General features: G+C 41.1%; 1 protein-coding gene across 2 annotated transcripts in view; it reads right to left on the bottom strand.

The window, feature by feature from the left end:
- The window catches only part of sgcd (sarcoglycan, delta (dystrophin-associated glycoprotein)), a 215,553-nt gene that overhangs the window by 17,874 nt on the left and 180,444 nt on the right, over positions 1 to 17,235 (bottom strand). For both annotated transcript variants that reach the window (XM_056262310.1, XM_056262309.1), the window contains exon 6: positions 6,598 to 6,670. In XM_056262310.1, coding sequence (XP_056118285.1) covers positions 6,598 to 6,670 — 73 coding nt within the window. The remainder of the gene's footprint in view (positions 1 to 6,597; positions 6,671 to 17,235) is intronic.

Below are 17,235 nucleotides of genomic sequence, written 5' to 3'. Positions count from 1 at the left end.
AGTCCTGACGGGCTGAACGTCAGGACTCTGAGGGTGGTCCCCATCGGGAAAAACTTGAGTTCACCCCACAAAAACACGGTGCCCTGTCTTTCTCGATGCCCTCAGGGGTCTGTTCTACTAACCCTGCCTATACAGGGCGTAGAGAGACTCTGCGAGCGATTTCCCGAGGGACGCTCGCCGCCTCCGAGGAGGGCTGTGGATTGCTCAGACCAGCTGTTCCCTGCCAGTACGTTACAGGGCGCTGTGTCTGTCACAGGGGATGTTCAAATCAGATCCGAGGACTGGTTTGTCATGATAGATCTAAAGGACGTTTACTTCCATGTATCTATCCTCCCTCAACACAGGAAGTTCCTGAGGTTCGCTTTCGGGGGCGAAGCGTACCAATATCGGGTTCTTCCGTTCGGCCTAGCACTGTCACCCCGAACATTCACGAAGTGTATGGATGCTGCTATAGCCCCGCTGAGGTTACAGGGCATCCGCTTTCTGTACTATTTAGAGGATTGCTTGATTCTAGCTCAATCGGAACAACAGGCGGTTCGGCACCGAGATGTCGTTCTTGCTCATATCAAGTGACTGGGGCTGAGGCTCAACGCCAAAAAGAGTGTTCTTTCTCCATTACAGAGAACCACTTTTCTAGGTGTAGTGTGGGATTCAACGACGATGCAGGCACTATTGTCACCTGCTCGTATTGCTTTGATTCTCGCTGCAGTAGATCAGGTCAAGCTAGGCCAGTCATCCACTGTAAAACAGTTCCAGAGACTGTTAGGTTTCATGGCAGCTGCGTCCAACGTGATACCTCTTGGCCTCTTGCACATTAAACTGTTACAGTGGTGGCTCAGGACCAAGGGATTCTCCCCGAGGGGAAATCCGCTTCGCATGATCGTGAGTTCGCGACGCTGTCATCACGCCCTGATCATGTGGAAAGATCCTTGGTTTCTGTCCCAAGGCCCTGTGTTAGGAGCTCCTTGTCGTCGCGTTATGGTAACGACAGATGCTTCTCTCACGGGTTGGGGGGGCGATCATGGATGGTCGCCCGGCTCAGGGTCTGTGGGAGGACCATCATCGTCTGTGGCACATAAACTGCCTAGAGATGTTGGCGGTGTTTCAGGCTCTGAAACACTTCCTCCCAGACCTAAGGGGCCACCATGTTCTTGTCCGGACAGACAACACATCGGTGGTTTCTTATATCAACCATCAGGGGGGTTTGCGTTCTCGCCCGCTTTACAAACTGGCACGTCAGATCCTTCTATGGTCCCAGGGGAAAATTCTTTCTCTGAGAGCTATTTATCTCCCGGGGTATTTTAATCAGGGGGCAGACATCCTGTCAAGACAGGGGCCGAGGCCCGGGGAATGGAGTCTTCACCCCGAGGTGGTGGAACTCCTATGGAAACATTTAGGTCTTGCCGAGGTAGACCTATTTGCTTCTCGAGAAACATCACACTGCCCGCTGTGGTTCTCTCGCAGCCATCCAGCCCCGCTGGGGTTGGATGCGATGGTACATCCGTGGCCGAGGTCACGCTTGTACGCTTTTTCCCCGATCGCTCTGCTCCCAGGAGTTCTGGAGAGGGTTCGCCAGGACGGGCTCAGTCTCCTGCTAATAGCCCCGTTCTGGTCGGCCCGGGTATGGTTTGCGGACCTAGTGTCTCTCCTCTACGGCTCTCCCCTAGAGATACCGATCAGGAGAGATCTGCTCTCTCAGGCGAGTGGGTCGATCCTTCACCCCCGTCTAGAGCTATGGAGGCTGTGGGCTTGGCCTCTGAGGGGGCCCAGCTCATAGATTCTGGTCTCTCGGCTGAGGTCGTTGAGACCATCCTCCGATCCAGAGCTCCCTCCACGAGGAAGTTATATGCGCGAGGTGGAAACTTTTCACCTCTTGGTGTGGAGAGCGCCAGCAGGACCCAGTTAACTGCCCGGTTGGTACAGTGCTGGATTTCCTGCAGGACCGTCTCTCCACAGGGTTATCCCACTCCACACTGAAGGTGTATGTGGCGGCCTTAGCTGCTTACCACACCCCTTCAAATGGAGGTTCCCTCGGGAAACACCCACTTATGTCTCGCTTCCTTCGTGGCACCTTGAGGCTGAGGCCTGCAGTTCGCACGAGGGTACCAGCTTGGGATCTGGCCATCATCTAAGAGAGTAGAAGGTCTCTCCCTTGCTCCTTTCGAGCCCATCGAGGAAGTTTCGGAAAAGTTTCTTACTCTAAGACTATCCTTTTTCTCGCTATCTCATCTCTAAAAAGAATTGGAGATATTCAAGCACTTTCGGTGGCTCCCTCGTGCCTGGAATTTGCTCCTGGTTGGTTAAGGCCTTTCTCTTTCCGAGACCAGGTTATGTTCCTAAGGTTCCAACTGTTTCTGTTAGACCTATAGTTCTGCAGGTTTTCTGTCCTCCGCCTTTTCTGACGTCAGACCAGGAGAAAATTAATTTGCTGTGCCCAGTTTGGGTTTTAGATGCTTACGTCCACAGAGCTGCCCTGTGGAGGAGATCGGAACAACTGTTCGTCTGTTTGGGTCACCTAAGAAAGGGTGTCCTGCATCTAGGCAAAGGATGAGCAAGTGGGTGGTCGAGGCCATCCCACTTGCTTATGGGTCGGCCCATCAGCCTTCACCTTTGGCTGTAAGGGCTCGTTCCACCCGGAGTATGGCTGCTTCTACAGCTCTTCTTTCAGGAGCTTCTCTTCAGGACGTTTGTGATGCGGCAGGCTGGTCCTCACCGCACACTTTCGTTAGATTTTATTCCCTCGATCTTAGCTCCACTCCCGGGGCTCAGGTTCTCTCGTCGGCTTGTGTCTCCTAATGACACACGACGGGGATTTGGTCGTATGGGGATGTGGGTATTGCGTTCCCACTGCGATTACACGCAGCGGTAGTCCCTGAAGGGGAACGTCCCGGGTTACGTATGTAACCCTAGTTCCCCGAAGGGACGGACGCTGCGTGTCCTGCCATACTCTCGGCATCCCCTTGGGTCGCTGCTTCAGTAACTTTCAAGCTGGCGTATTGTGTACTCAGGGGATATTTATAGCTTCCTGGTCGATGACGTCACTCGCCGTACGCTCATTCTCTCCATTGACTGATTTCATTCATGCTTCAGACGCGTCACGCTGAGGGCGTTCCCACTGCGATTACACGCAGCGTCCGTCCCTTCGGGGAACTAGGGTTACATACGTAACCCGGGACGTTTTGGGTTGGTGCATAGATCATCTCGTCTTCTTCTGCTCTTTTTCCTGTTGTGGAGGTCAGCAAACAGCATTGCATTACCGCGCACGCCCCCTTCTGGATTGGAGTGTGGATGACCTGTTGATTGATTATGTTCATCCTCTGATTGTATGCACAGAAACCGTGACGGTTCGGGACAAATACATGTACCGTTACGCCCTTAACATCTTTTATATATATATATATATAGCTTTTGGGTTGGTTTTTGTGACAGAGAGCCAATGAGAGTCACTCCCCTTATAGACTTGTGTTTTTCATGAATGAGTCTCAGATTTTTCATTGCTAGTAGTTATAGCATCTACAGTACCAGCAGATGCTTTTACATAATTTACAGAGCCTATAGGCTCATAACACCTATTTTCACCTCTAGATATACACCTCTGTCGGTGATATATTTCTCTTTCATTCAGATTATCATCATAGGATGACATCTTTTACCTCCGCTTTCCCTCAAAGGTAGATGAGGATATAATTAGGGCTCTCAATTCAATTAATTACATGATATGCTGATTAACTAATCACATTATTTGCATATATCAATAGTATGGTTTACTAAGACAAGCCCATAAAAAAGATTAATCAAGAAATTAAACACTTTAGGAAAATGATTAAAGCATGGAACAGATTTTACATAAAGTAATTTTTTAGAAGTATTATCCATCCATTCTCTAAACCACTTATCCTCCGTACACTATAAAAAAAAATCCTGCCTTAAATTGTAAGGTACAATTAACTTGGATGTTTAAGTCATTTAAACTTAAATTACATGACACTGGCTGAATTATTATTATTTATTTTTTTACAGTGTACTGTAGGGTTGCGGGTAGAAGCATAATTATATTATATTATATTAATTATAATAAATAAAAGCCTAAATTATATCTGTTCATCATATAAAGTATTATCTCTCTTCAGAAAACATGTATTAAATCAAAGGATTCATATACAGTAGTTAACTTTTTGAATGTCTTTATTACGTTTACTACTTTAAAATTTGTTTACGTGGACTTTCAATGGATGGACAAGAATAATGAGATGATATCAAAAATATCTTCATTTGTTTCTTCTGTTGAACACAAAAGAAGATTTTTTGAAGAATGTTGGTAACCAGCAGTTGAAGGTATAGCCATTGACTTCCATAGTATTTTTTCCCCCTATGAAAGTCAATGGCTACCGTCAAATGTTTGATTACCAACATTTTTCAAAATATCTTATTTTGTGTCCTCAGACAGGGTTAGATCAACTTGAGGGTAAGTGATGAGAAAATTTAAATTTTGGGATGAACTATCCCTTTAAACACAGTCCTGTTAACAGGTATTCAGGGAGATTTCACCCCTCATTTTGATTGACGGCTGTCAGTGTGTTGTCCTTGTTCATCACAGAAAGCTTGATAAGCCACAACACCTGTCTGTGCTTGTGGCTTTACTTCTGCTTGCTCCATCAGCAGAACAGACAGGAATGGGCCAGTAATGTGTTTGTGTGTGCGCAGGCCGTTCAGGAGGAGCCCGTCTCCCCACAGGCCATTTATTGCTCATTATTTCCTGCTAAATGTGCATTCCCTGCCATATCTGACCCAGTTGCCAATGCTCTGTCGTTCATGTTCGCCTACTGCTTGGGGTATTGGCATTGCACTTCACGTGTTTGTTTTAGTTAATGAGAATCTACTTTAATTAGATTTTGATGAGCATCCAGGCATCGATCAGGACAGAAAAGCACGTCCGTCCAAGAGAGGAGGTGCCAGCGACAAACACATTGATCTTCCTTTGTCTGCATGTATACAACATTACTTGGATCGAGCCCTGGTCTTAACGAGTAGCTTCAGTAAACTGGGTAAACTGTACTTTACAGCGCCAGCACTTTCTCCAAAGGGGCCTCAGATACTACGCATAGACCAGGGACATATTTTGTTGTGACATTTGGCGACAAAGGCAGAAAATAACACTTAAATTGGCTGTAATTGCTCAAAGCTTTCAGAGCAAAGAGCAAGAGCGATTATCCCCTCAAGAACTCTCATAATGCGCGGCCTGATCTTTGGAAGCGGCGTGTTAGAGGAGGTTGGAATTTTATCCAAACCATTATTACACGACAATGACATCAGTCTAATGTATAACTCTTATCTTCTCCCACCATAACGCTGACCAATAATAACCGTGGAACAATGTATCTGATTGAATTGAAAAAGCCTGCAATAATAGGGAACATTTGTCTGGATTTAGACGGCCTTCGATAGCTTAGAAAAGGACATAAACTCTATTCAAAGCAATTGCGAACCATTAAAATCACAGAGCACTGACATCCTGTTTGTTTTACGAGTACCTTAGACAAGATGGTATTGAAATATCATGACAACTGTCTGTACCAAAACATCCATTTGGGTGTTTCTAAAATAAGCAGTGTAGGATAGGTTTCCGAATTTCCATGCGACTGTCTTTACAACCGATAGTGATGCATTTAAGACGGTAATCCAAATTGTTACCCCCCCTTCCTCTCTGCTGTCGGAAACAGCTTACAGAGGTGCTCTATAATCTGCTGACAGCCAGATGCATACGCTAAAAACCTAAATTTAGGGGTAAGTGGAATTTGCACAAATGTCATGCTTTATTTCCTTCCTTTGTAGCTTTCAACAGAGACATGTGTAGTGCTTGCTGGAAAAGAATCATTTTTCCCCGCAATCTTTGATCATTACGCTCTGTGTGGGAAATTGCAATCGACGTGCAATCATCTCCCTATGCAGCTCGGTAGCACGGCTCTGGATGTGGCGTCTTCTGCAGCTGTACTTTAGTGAAGAGCTTGCTGTTAATGATTTTGATAATGCTAGCAGATGCAGATCTATAAACAGCATATTTCAAAGAAAAAAAAAAGCCCCTTTAGCGAGATACCTAGTGTTCTTAAATGGTTCATAATTTTCATCAGTATCATGGCTTTAGATTCAAGCACAAACATACACAAACACAGCAAAATAGCATTTTGATTTTAGTAATCAGTAGTTTTTTCTCAGGAAAAAATAAAACAAATACTTAAACCTAGGATGTGCTATCAGTACCATGTTGGTTATAATATTAGAATTTTCTTTTAACACTATCAGCCAATATTGTTTGGATTGGATACTTAATAATTTCCCCTGTTTTTTATTTATTCAGAAAAACACATGTAATTATTTAGAATATATTTGCTGTCATGTACTGCTCAGTTAAAGTAAATTGTTAAAAGATACTAATAATTAAATAAAACTCGTAGCATTTAAAAAATAATGTGAATAACTGAACATCATTACATTCTTTTATAACTGAAATATTTGGACATGTAATTACAGTGTAGTTAGAGTAAATGAAAACACCTTGGATGGAACACCTAATCAGAATCCAGAAATCAATAGTCTTACCGTAACTCTTTGAAGGGCTCGGCCCTCACATGCGGGGTCTCCACTGAGTTACTGAACACTGCACCCTCCGCTCCTGCAAACACAATCCGACATGTACAATCTCAGTCATGCTCTGAACGAAGCAATGGTCCACATGCTAAAATCAATGGACATAATCTGTGAAGCTCCTGTATTGATCCATACAGTCTGGCTGTGTCCCTGCGGATGTGACCTAAAGTTGAGCCACCGAAAACCTTTTCACAAGGCTTTGCTGAAACAGTTACGTCACGGGTTACAGCCTCAGATTCGATCAATACGCTTCGGTAAGGACTGTGGAGGTGCTCCTTGGAATGCTAATGCTAATTTGGAGTCCTTTTGTAAACTACACCTACAGCTCAATACAAGTGCAGCAGTATCATATAACAGTAAGGCCATGTGTCCACCAAAGTGTTTTTCACGCGGCTGGCGTATTTTTTCAAATGTTTTCAATGGGAGCGCCGCGTTTTTAAAATGCAATGAGCGTAGCGAGGCGCTGAACGTTTTTTTCACGCTGAAGCGCTGAGCACTCGGCGTATTTTACTGGTCGCCGAGAGTTGAAGAATGTTCAACTTTGGGTAAAACGCAGGGCTCATCACTGTCACTTTTTACCCAATCGTCCAATCACAGTGGAGGAGGGGCGGGACTAATACTTTGGTGGCCTAAGTGTGATTTTCCTCTTGTAGACTAAAGGACGATCTGACTCAAACCTCAAAAACTTTTTGACACCAAAAGGACCATGACTAACAGAATAGCATGGCTTGAGCCGATGTTTCCCGTGGAGATGCTCACATTACAGTGCATCCTAGGAGGCTGAAGTGTTCCTTAAAATGTTGCTACAAGGCCTATCTCAGGGGGGAGTGCTACCATTTGGCTTAATGGCTGCTCCGGGAGGTGTAAGATCTGTTGCCCACATGTAGGTTGTGAGAGCAACTGTGGATGGATTTGTTCCAAAATATCAGGAGGGGGCAAAACATGGTTCTCCGCTGGTGTTTTATTCCAATAAGGACAGAGACGCGGGAAGTCATTTTCGACAGGGGGTGCGTGGAGCGGGCTGCGAGGGGCGGGGGGGGGTTGACCAAGCAATTACAGGAACGTGGTTATAGGAAAAGTCCACTTCTAAACAGATCTGTTAATTACTAGTACCTAGAAAAGCGCTATATAAATGTAACAAATTATTGCTACTCTCCCTCAAAACCTTTTTTTCCATTTGCATTCACGCAGGCCAAGTGGCCATAGGGACTAGCCTATAGGAGGAGTAAGGGAGTGATGCAAGCACGGCAACGATCTTTATACCGTAAAACTTCAAATAATAGCCGAGTCCCAAATAGACGCCTGTCTCTTTTACACGCCTGGTGTGGCGACAGGTTTGGGCAGGGCCGGATTAACCATTAGGGCAACTGGGCACTTGCCCAGGGGCCCATGACATCTAAGGGGCCCTGGGCACCAGGGGCGGAGTGGCAATCGGGAGAGTTGGGAGTTTCCCCGGTGGGCCGGTAGTGTTTCGATGCCGCGAGGGCCGGTCTGATAAAATGTAATCATTGCAAGTTCGCCATGCGCACTTGTGGCCCAAGCGAGGGGAAGAAAAAAGATATTTTAGATAACGGAGCGTATATTTGCACTAAGTGCCTGTCTTTTTACCAAAAAGACGCCCGTCACGGAATAGCTACAGTGGCGTAGGTCGTAGCGCGCGAACTGCTTGATAATAGCTTTTGATGCGCTCGACCCGAGTTCGAATCCGCCTTTTGCCGAACTCTCTCTTCTCCCTTTTCCCAACACATATGAGATGTAAAATGTATAACCTAACATAAAGGTCTCTAGCGTTATATTTTGCCACCGAAATAAAATCGAAACCATGATATGGCTTTGTGCCTTTATAAAACAGCACAAGACTTTAAGAATAGGCATCCTGTGTGTGCTGGGTGATTTAAAGAAAAGTGCGCTCTTTGCTCACGCGATCAGCATGGTGATCTGGTGTTTTCTCCTAAATAAAAGCTCAAGGGTTTCTTGCAAGTGAAGAAATTAGGACAAAAGTATTTTAATTTTCCTGTATTATAGTGTAATGTAGACTAAAATATACTTTTGAAATATTCATTTTCATTTATAGTACATTTATAGGCTATACGGATTTTATGTCATAGGAATAATTATATAAATCATTATTACATTATTATAATAATTGTTTGGCATCCTAAAACACCATTGATAATGTAATGTAGACTGAGACTCTCATAACTAAAAAGATGTTTGAGCCCTCTTTATTGTCCTGGTACAAATCAATGCTTTTTCTTTGTTCAACGAGCAGTTCATGGGTTGAAGCTCTTAATTTTGATCTCTCAAAGAGCACCAGATTGATGCATTTAACCTTAAAATGTACAAAATTTTCTTGCGGGGGAGCATGCCCCCGAACCCCCCTAGAGGCACAGAGGTCCACCCAACAGTTTTACAAATTCCTATGGGAAAGAACGACCATTTAGGAACTTTACTCCAGCATAGTACAACAAAGTTCCTTTTAAGTCAGTAAAACTGTAAATGCCATATTAAAATGTCCTTGGGCAAAATATACATTTGGCCTGCCTAAGAGGGGGCCTACAAGACATTGTGCCCAGGGCCCTCTGAACTCTTAATCCGGCCCTGGGTTTGGGTAAATAAAGGCCGGTCTCAAATAGAGGCCGGGTCTGTTTTTTTAGTTTCGGGTTGTATTTAATAATCTTCTAAAACCCGTCGGATCGCCAAAGCAAATTTTTGTCCCGCCAAAGCCTTTTTTGATCGGTGAGTGTTGTAGAGTAGAATAACTGATGCGTTTGACTGACAGGACGCAAACGAGCAGAGAGAGCGCCCCGGCCACGCGCGCGCACTCTCACGTCTTCACACAACACAAGCGCTGTCTTCCTTTCTCTCTCTCCCTCGCGCATATTAATCAAAATCAATGGACATGATAGTAAAAGGTTCGTTTCTTTATAATAGGCATGCTAATCACAATCACATTGGCTACCATCTGGGCCTGCACGGCGGCAGGAAAAAGACGCCGAGATGTAAGACACCGTGCCTCTACCTTACGATGATTTTGGTACACCAAAGGTAGATTTGCGCTCTGGAGTTCGGCTGATAAACTCTGCCATGAGCTAACTAATTGTATTGCTATAGCGCTGATATTGATATACCGGTAGACTAACGTTAAGTTATATCACTAGCAGTTTTTTAGACTAGCTGCGTCCCAATGTGCATACTATCCATCCTAAATAGTAGCCTATGTGACATTAGTAATTGTCAATACTATTTAGGGCATAGTATGCACATTGGGACGCACCCGGTGTTTTTTTTGTGTGTTTTTTGCTATTTTTTACAGTCTATGGTTTTTTGTGCTGCGTAGGCTGAATCGTAATCGCGTGATTCACTTCAAGACACCTGACTGGCTAATACTACACACTGAAGATAAATTAAATAATTTTTAATTAAATAATTACTAAAAATATCCCTCCCTTAATCCCCCACCCCAAACATGACACACAAAATGTTGTGGAACAGAAACAACAACCAGAGATATATTTATAAGCTATCATTTTATTGTCATCACAGTTTGCCAACAGGGGGTGCTGCAGCACCTGCAGCACCCCTACTTCCCGCGTCCATGAATAAGGAGACGGTTTCATCTTAGTATACAGCTCACCGCAGGGGGCAGATTTAGAGTCACAAATATGATTTGGCTAATTGAATGAATTCAAACATCAGAAGACAAACATCAGAGCATCTGTTCAAACACCAGTACAATCACTATGAAATCAATAGTTATTACACGAGCATCACTGTGAAAAACATTTGTAAGGATGAAAATCAACAAAGTCTTTTGGTCTCTTGTTCCAAACCCCTCTTTAATTTGGAATAAAGGCACAAGAGGTGCTGATAGAGATCAAGGCCTGTATGGAAAGATATGAGTAGTACATCGGGGGTCTGCTAATTGTCACACATTTAGTATGGTGGGTGAGCAATAATCTGCTGATTGGTCAGTTCGAATGTCTTACATTTGGGTTTCAGTCACATGGTCAAGAAAGGGATAAAAGATTGTAACTGTTGCTCCGGCTCTTCTTTTCCTCTGGGTCCTTTTCTTGGGGAACTCTTTCCTTGCCACTTTTCTTTGTCTTTTCTTCTTGGGGGCTTTGGCTTTACTCTCTACCTGAACTCTGCCTTCTATCTCTCATTCTCTCTGCTCACTCTTAGTTTCGTTCTCACTAAGTCAAGTCAAGTCATCTTCATTTATATAGCGCTTTTAACAATGGATTGTTTCAAAGCAGCTTTACAGAGATAAACATATAATTTAAGGTAACAGAGATTGTTTTGGCTTTATAGCGGTTCTTGAATAATGTTATTTCCAGCTAAAGTTAATTTTGATTGATTCACCTCCGTCGAAATGATCAGACTTTAAACGCGAACCTGTGATTAACGCTGACGGCGTTTCATTCAGAATTGATTCTATAGTTATGTGCTTTTGAAAATATGTGCGCAGGTTTGTAATTCCATACAACCCATGCCTAAACAAACTACTTGTATTGCCTATACATATATATATACACTAAGGCTGCATTTATTTGGTCAAAAATACAGTAAAAACAGAAACATTGTGAAATGTTATTGTAATTTAAAATAACTGTTTTCTATTTTTAATTTATTTTAAAACAATTCATGTGATGGCAAAGCACATTTTCAGCATCATTACTCCAGTCTTAGGTGTCACATGATCCAGCATAAATCATTAAAATATGCTGATTTGCTGCTCAGAAAACAATTGTTATTATTATCAATGTTGAAGACAGTTGTGCTGCTTAATATATATATATATATATATATATATATATATATATATATATATATATATATATATATATATATATGTATAAAGAGTTTTTTGTTGTTGTGAAAACCATGATGCATCTTTTTCAGGAATCTTTAATGAATGAAGGTTTCAAAAGAACAACACTGCTTTGTGTAACGACTGAGACAAATGAGACACAGTTATTTGTTATATTTAACAAATAATCTTTAAAACTCATTCTGGGATCTATGGTCCCATCCTCCCACTAGGCCAAGAACCATGACCACCATCACATAAGATGGCTTTATTGCTGTTAAAAATGTGGTCATGTGGTCAAGACAGAGGCCATTGAAAAGACAGAAACAGACCTTAAAACACACTTTCCTGCATTAATTTATAGACGAACTGATCTGTAAATGAACATGCATCCCAGAACATTGTGTGAATGATTTACTGTCTTGTATAGTGTCTTTTAATTCTTTTTTTTTTTTGATACTGTGTATGATCTGGTCAATCTCACCTATACAATGTTTGCTCTCTATAAATTGGTACTTTGAAGATCGAAATGATCGTGTATATGATATGTCGATAGCTGCGCAACATATTAGTATCACAAGAATCTTTCATAGTTTCTTCATCAGCAACCAATCCAGCTGTACATGCAAATGAGCACGATTGAAACAAAAGGTCCATAAATTGCCAACAGAGGAATTTTCCCGCTTGGAAATTCCACCTTTCTCATTGTTCAAGCAAACCCGGAGAGGTGGGACTTTTCTCAGGGTTTATTAGAGACAAATTCACAGTGACCCCGCCTCTTCTTTTTCTGGCCTCTACTGCTGCTTCTTCAAGTTGATGTCTGTGGGGACCCCCACCGGGGCCCATGGGCGCCAGCAGGCCTTGACCACAGCCTGCTACGCCTTCACTCTCCCAACAGAGTCAGACTGTAATTTCTTCATTCCAACTCAGAAGAAAACTGCAACTTTACTACCACTGAATAGACAACCATCAACTCTTCCGACTTCGTCCCTTCTCCTGGTTGCTCAGCGTGGCCTCTACGGACCAGGGCGGGCAGGCCACAATCTGCATTCCAGCCATGTGCTCATAGAGACAAAGAGAACTTTCGAGTAGAACAGAGTCAAACAAACCATGCAAGTTCATCTCCATTTCTTCATTCAACACAGAAGAAATCGTTTGAAACTCATGGAACCATCAGAAGCCTTCTTCAGGAACTTCACAAAATGCTTTCACTGCAAAGGCCATGCAAGTATACATTTAATGAGGTGCTCTGAAAATAATAAGCTGATGGTTCTTTTCATATTTAGATTAATCTTTTCCATAGCGTCATTCCCTGTTTACGGGTTTATCCTGTCACTTTCTATTTTACCCATGTATGTGTGATTGTGCGAATGTGTATATGTTTAGATTAGTTATGTTTGTGATTTAGTTAATAAAACTTGTGCACAATACGTATTTGGTTCTGATTCTCTGCTTGCAACAACAAAGTTTATTTTATGATTTAGATTTTGACTACAGGCAATTAGTAGTACTGTACAGTAAGAAAGACATTTCCCTTCCCCCGGAAATGAAAATTTCTTAGAATTAATAAACAATTAACACTGAGTGTTCAAAGGACGAACAGGTTGAGTATCAATTTTATTACATTAAGTTAATTCTATTAACCCTTTGATGCGCAAGCTATGGATACCCCCTCTAATGCACAACATGGGTCTAAAAAGACCCGTATTCATGGCTCGGCATTTTTTTGTTTCACCTTTTGAAATCACTTTATTTGAGCATTTTATTTTTCATGATCTATAAATTTCATGATTTATGAATATTCATAATATCTTGTTTTCAATTATCACAAATTCATATTTTAATATTTCCTAGGTTTTGTGTAAATACATCAAGTTTACACACATGGGTCTAAAATGCAAGTGTGATAAAACAAAAGAATAAAGAAAACTTTTTCTTAAAATAACCTTTGTCACAGTTGTTTAGATCAACACATTTACTGTGAAATATGTTTACTGGCCACTTTGTCACGCATAACACACATATAACCGATAACACTGAAATTGAACTGTAGTGTAGTGCAACTGTAGGGGGATCTCCCCACCACCATTGATCTCCCCACCACCAATGTGCAGCATCCACCCAGATGATGCGACAGCAGCCATAGTGCACCAGAACGCCACCACACAACGGCTTATGTGACCGATAGCATTGATTTATGACCACAAATAAAAATGAATATGGAGGTACTGCCCAGGTAAGGTTTCTGCCCAACAGCGCCAATATATACTTGTATATATAACTTTCTATTGCAACTTTTATTTTGTTGACCTAGCTAACATTAGATAAAATAAAATATGTCGACCGCAAGCTAGCTAATAGTATTGGACATGTTTCTCTTTTGCACTAGTAATGGATTTCAAGGTCAAGGTAACCTTAGCCTAAACGTTCAAATTTTAGGCTATATCTAGATGTCTTTCACAAAATATCAAATATTTTCTATGACAAAAAATTTATTAAATAAAACTTACATGCATGAAATATACAAAAGCAGCCGTGTTGAATTGTGAAATGTGTGGCAGGTGAATAGTTTTCTGCAGTAAATATATGTATACTATTTATAAATATCAAAGGTTCCTATGGGTCATTTTTGAGCCATGTGTGTAAAATTGATGTAGAAATACAAAAAACGTGTTTGTTTATAAAGTAAGAAAGGAAAAATAAAAATAATGATTTGTGGAAATCAAAAACAAGATATTTAATGAATACCTGGATTAATAAATGATAAAATACATTTCTTTAAATTATTCAGCAAAGAAACATGAATACGGGTCTTTTTAGACCCATGTTGCGCATTAGAAGGGTAGTGAAACAAAAACTATTTTTATTCGAAAAGTAAGAAAGGAAAAATTTAAATAAGGATTTGTAATGATCTAAAACAAGTTAATTGAGGAATACCTGGAATACTGAATGATGAAATTAATTTCTTGCAAAGATATAGAAAATGAAAACTCAGTCGGGTCTATTTAGACCCATGTTGTGCATCAAAGGGTTAACTGATCCAAATATTCATAATTAATTATTACATGTTATGATTGATTCTTAATATTTATGTTGAGCTAATTTGCTACATTTGAAATATAAAAATTTTGTAACATAAATGTCTTTACTATACTTTTGATCAATTTAGTGTGTTCTTGCTGAATAAATGCATTACTTTGAAAAAAAAAGTGTTAAGTGTTACTATTACTAGTACTAAATATATAGACGAGCTCTTAGAGAATCAATGTTTCTTCGGCTAATACTGAAAAGTATAGTAGAATTCGAAGTAAATGAGGTGTGTGAAGAACTATATCTCTTAAATGAAAATGTATACATCAACATGCCATGTGCCTGTGATAACATCGCCTTTGGAGTAATAGAGGAAGCAGGACGAGCTACATATGTGATCAGATACACATCTCTCCTGTGGCACATTGGGTGGGCTTGTTCATGGAGAATAGCTGGAGGCGGGCCACGGCAGATTCCATCAAGGTCGGGAATCACTCCAAGGCACAGCAACAAAACGGCCATACCTGAAGGCCTTGGGACTTTGCAGAAAATGAAAAACAAGTTTATCATCTATACTGTATGAAAAAGATACTCTTCTGCGAATCGAAATACCTACTCCTCTCTGACAATAATATAGATTATGGTGGCAGCTTTAGAAGACAACACTTCGAGATGGCATGCAGATATATGGGCCTTATGAATGGCAAGTAGATTATGAAAAGCTCAGTGTTCACCAGTGGATTCATTTAGGGCCATATAATAAAGTTTTGTTTGCAGAGAGGCACTCATGGCTTGAAGTCATGCACATAAATAAAGAAAATTGGACAAATATTTAATGCCTGCTGGACTTTTTTTGTCCAAAAAAGTTTACCAAAAAAGAAACAGCAGATCGCTAATTTATAAGTTTTCACCCCTTTTAATGTGACACCGATCATTGGTGCAGCCAATTTGTTTTAGAAGTCATAAATGATCAACAAGATGTTCAAATGGACTGTGCTATAAATCTGGAGAGTCCAATTCATGTTGAGTCAGTATTATGGGTCAGCTTATATCAAGAAGTTAGAAGTTAGAAATTGAAAAGCTCAAAGCATGTATAGTTAAAAGAAGATTTCCAAGACTATGCAGACTATGAAGCCAGCTGGAAGAAGGCTTTATCTGGAGAGACAAGAATCAAGCTTTTGGCCATCAGTCTAAATGGCATGTTTGGCAAGACAGACACTTCTTATCAGAAACTCAACATCCCTGCCACGAAGCACGATGGTGGTAGCCACAGCATCATGCTGATGCTTCTCTTTAACTCGGGGGATTTGTTTTCGGGCAAGATTTAATCCAAATCTTCTGAAGAGACATGATTGATTTATATGATGAACAGATATAATTAGGCTATTATTCACATATAAACATTTATCAACGCACATACAGAGCACATCAAATATGGTAAATGAAAGCTCAACTGTACTTGACACACAACACAAGAACAAACCTCACTGATTCTCGCATTTCAGCTTTAGTTTCTGCAAAACTATTTCATTCATTTTTATCACTCTACACATTTTTGCGATAATTATCAATGACATTTTGTTTCCCAAATTGTGAACAGCATTAGATTTTATTAACCTTCTGAACTGCACAAAACAAAAATCTCCATTTAGAATCACAGATGCACAATTTCTTTTACAAAAGTGCTATACAGTGAAATAGTCACTTAAGCAATAAGCGTGCAAATCACTTTGGTCTGTTTCTGTATTTATGGGTCCAGTGCTTTGTTGCACCGATGGCTGAAATATTTCAACAGAATTGTCACGTTACGCTAAATAGAACCCAAGCGCAGACAGTAATTTTACAAAACACGGTTTATTACAAACGGAAAACAAAGACCCACGATGGGGCAAACAAACAGTAACTCAGACAATAACTAGACTTGACCACAAATAGGAACTGGAACTTTCACAGACAGAGCACAATACTCACAGAACCGGCTGTTAACAAGACGAACCAGCACTGAGGAACAAACACCGGGAGCTTACATAGAACACATCACAAAAGGTACAGGTGACACTGATGAACATCAATACTAACGAGGGAACAAGGGGCGTGGTAAGGACACATGATCACAATCACAGGTGACACTGATACAACATTAACAAGGAAACCAGGTAAAACACAAGACAATGCCAACACATAGCCCAAAACAACCGGCCATGTGTTTGCACACAAAACAAGAGACAAATACATGACAAGAATACCTGCTTCACTGTTTCACTTTTTGCAGTTAGGCAGAGCAAATTAACAAATAATATGTGGCTGTCTTGTAGAGTCGACGCTTCCCACAACACACAATTCACTGGTTAGCGGAAAAAGTGCTGCTTTTCAAAGATGCTAATTAAAGTTGCTAGCTTTTACAGAGCTCAAGGTCACTTTACAGCAAAGGCTATACTGTATGAGTCACTAGATTATAAAACGCATTAATACATTACAAACACAAACCATGCAATAGTACAAGAGCACACAACATCATACATGTCTTAAAGATGAAAAACATACTGTTGTTATTTTACAATTGAATGACCATGCAGATTTACCCTTTAAAGATTAAGTGTTCTAGCAATTTCTGTGCCAGTAGCATCACCAGAATTGCAAGAATAAACACTAACTCGCATTGATGCTCCCTCCATGTTTGAGCCATGGCGCTTTAATTTATTTCCTGTTAATTTTTCTGCCATTGTGTAAACAATCAAATTATAATT

This window comes from Rhinichthys klamathensis, unplaced genomic scaffold, assembly GCF_029890125.1.
Source record: "Rhinichthys klamathensis goyatoka isolate OS25496 unplaced genomic scaffold, OSU_Roscu_1.1 h1tg000191l_1, whole genome shotgun sequence".
In the NCBI taxonomy this organism is placed as follows: Eukaryota; Metazoa; Chordata; class Actinopteri; order Cypriniformes; family Leuciscidae; genus Rhinichthys; species Rhinichthys klamathensis.
This window is presented reverse-complemented; position numbering and strand designations above follow the sequence as displayed.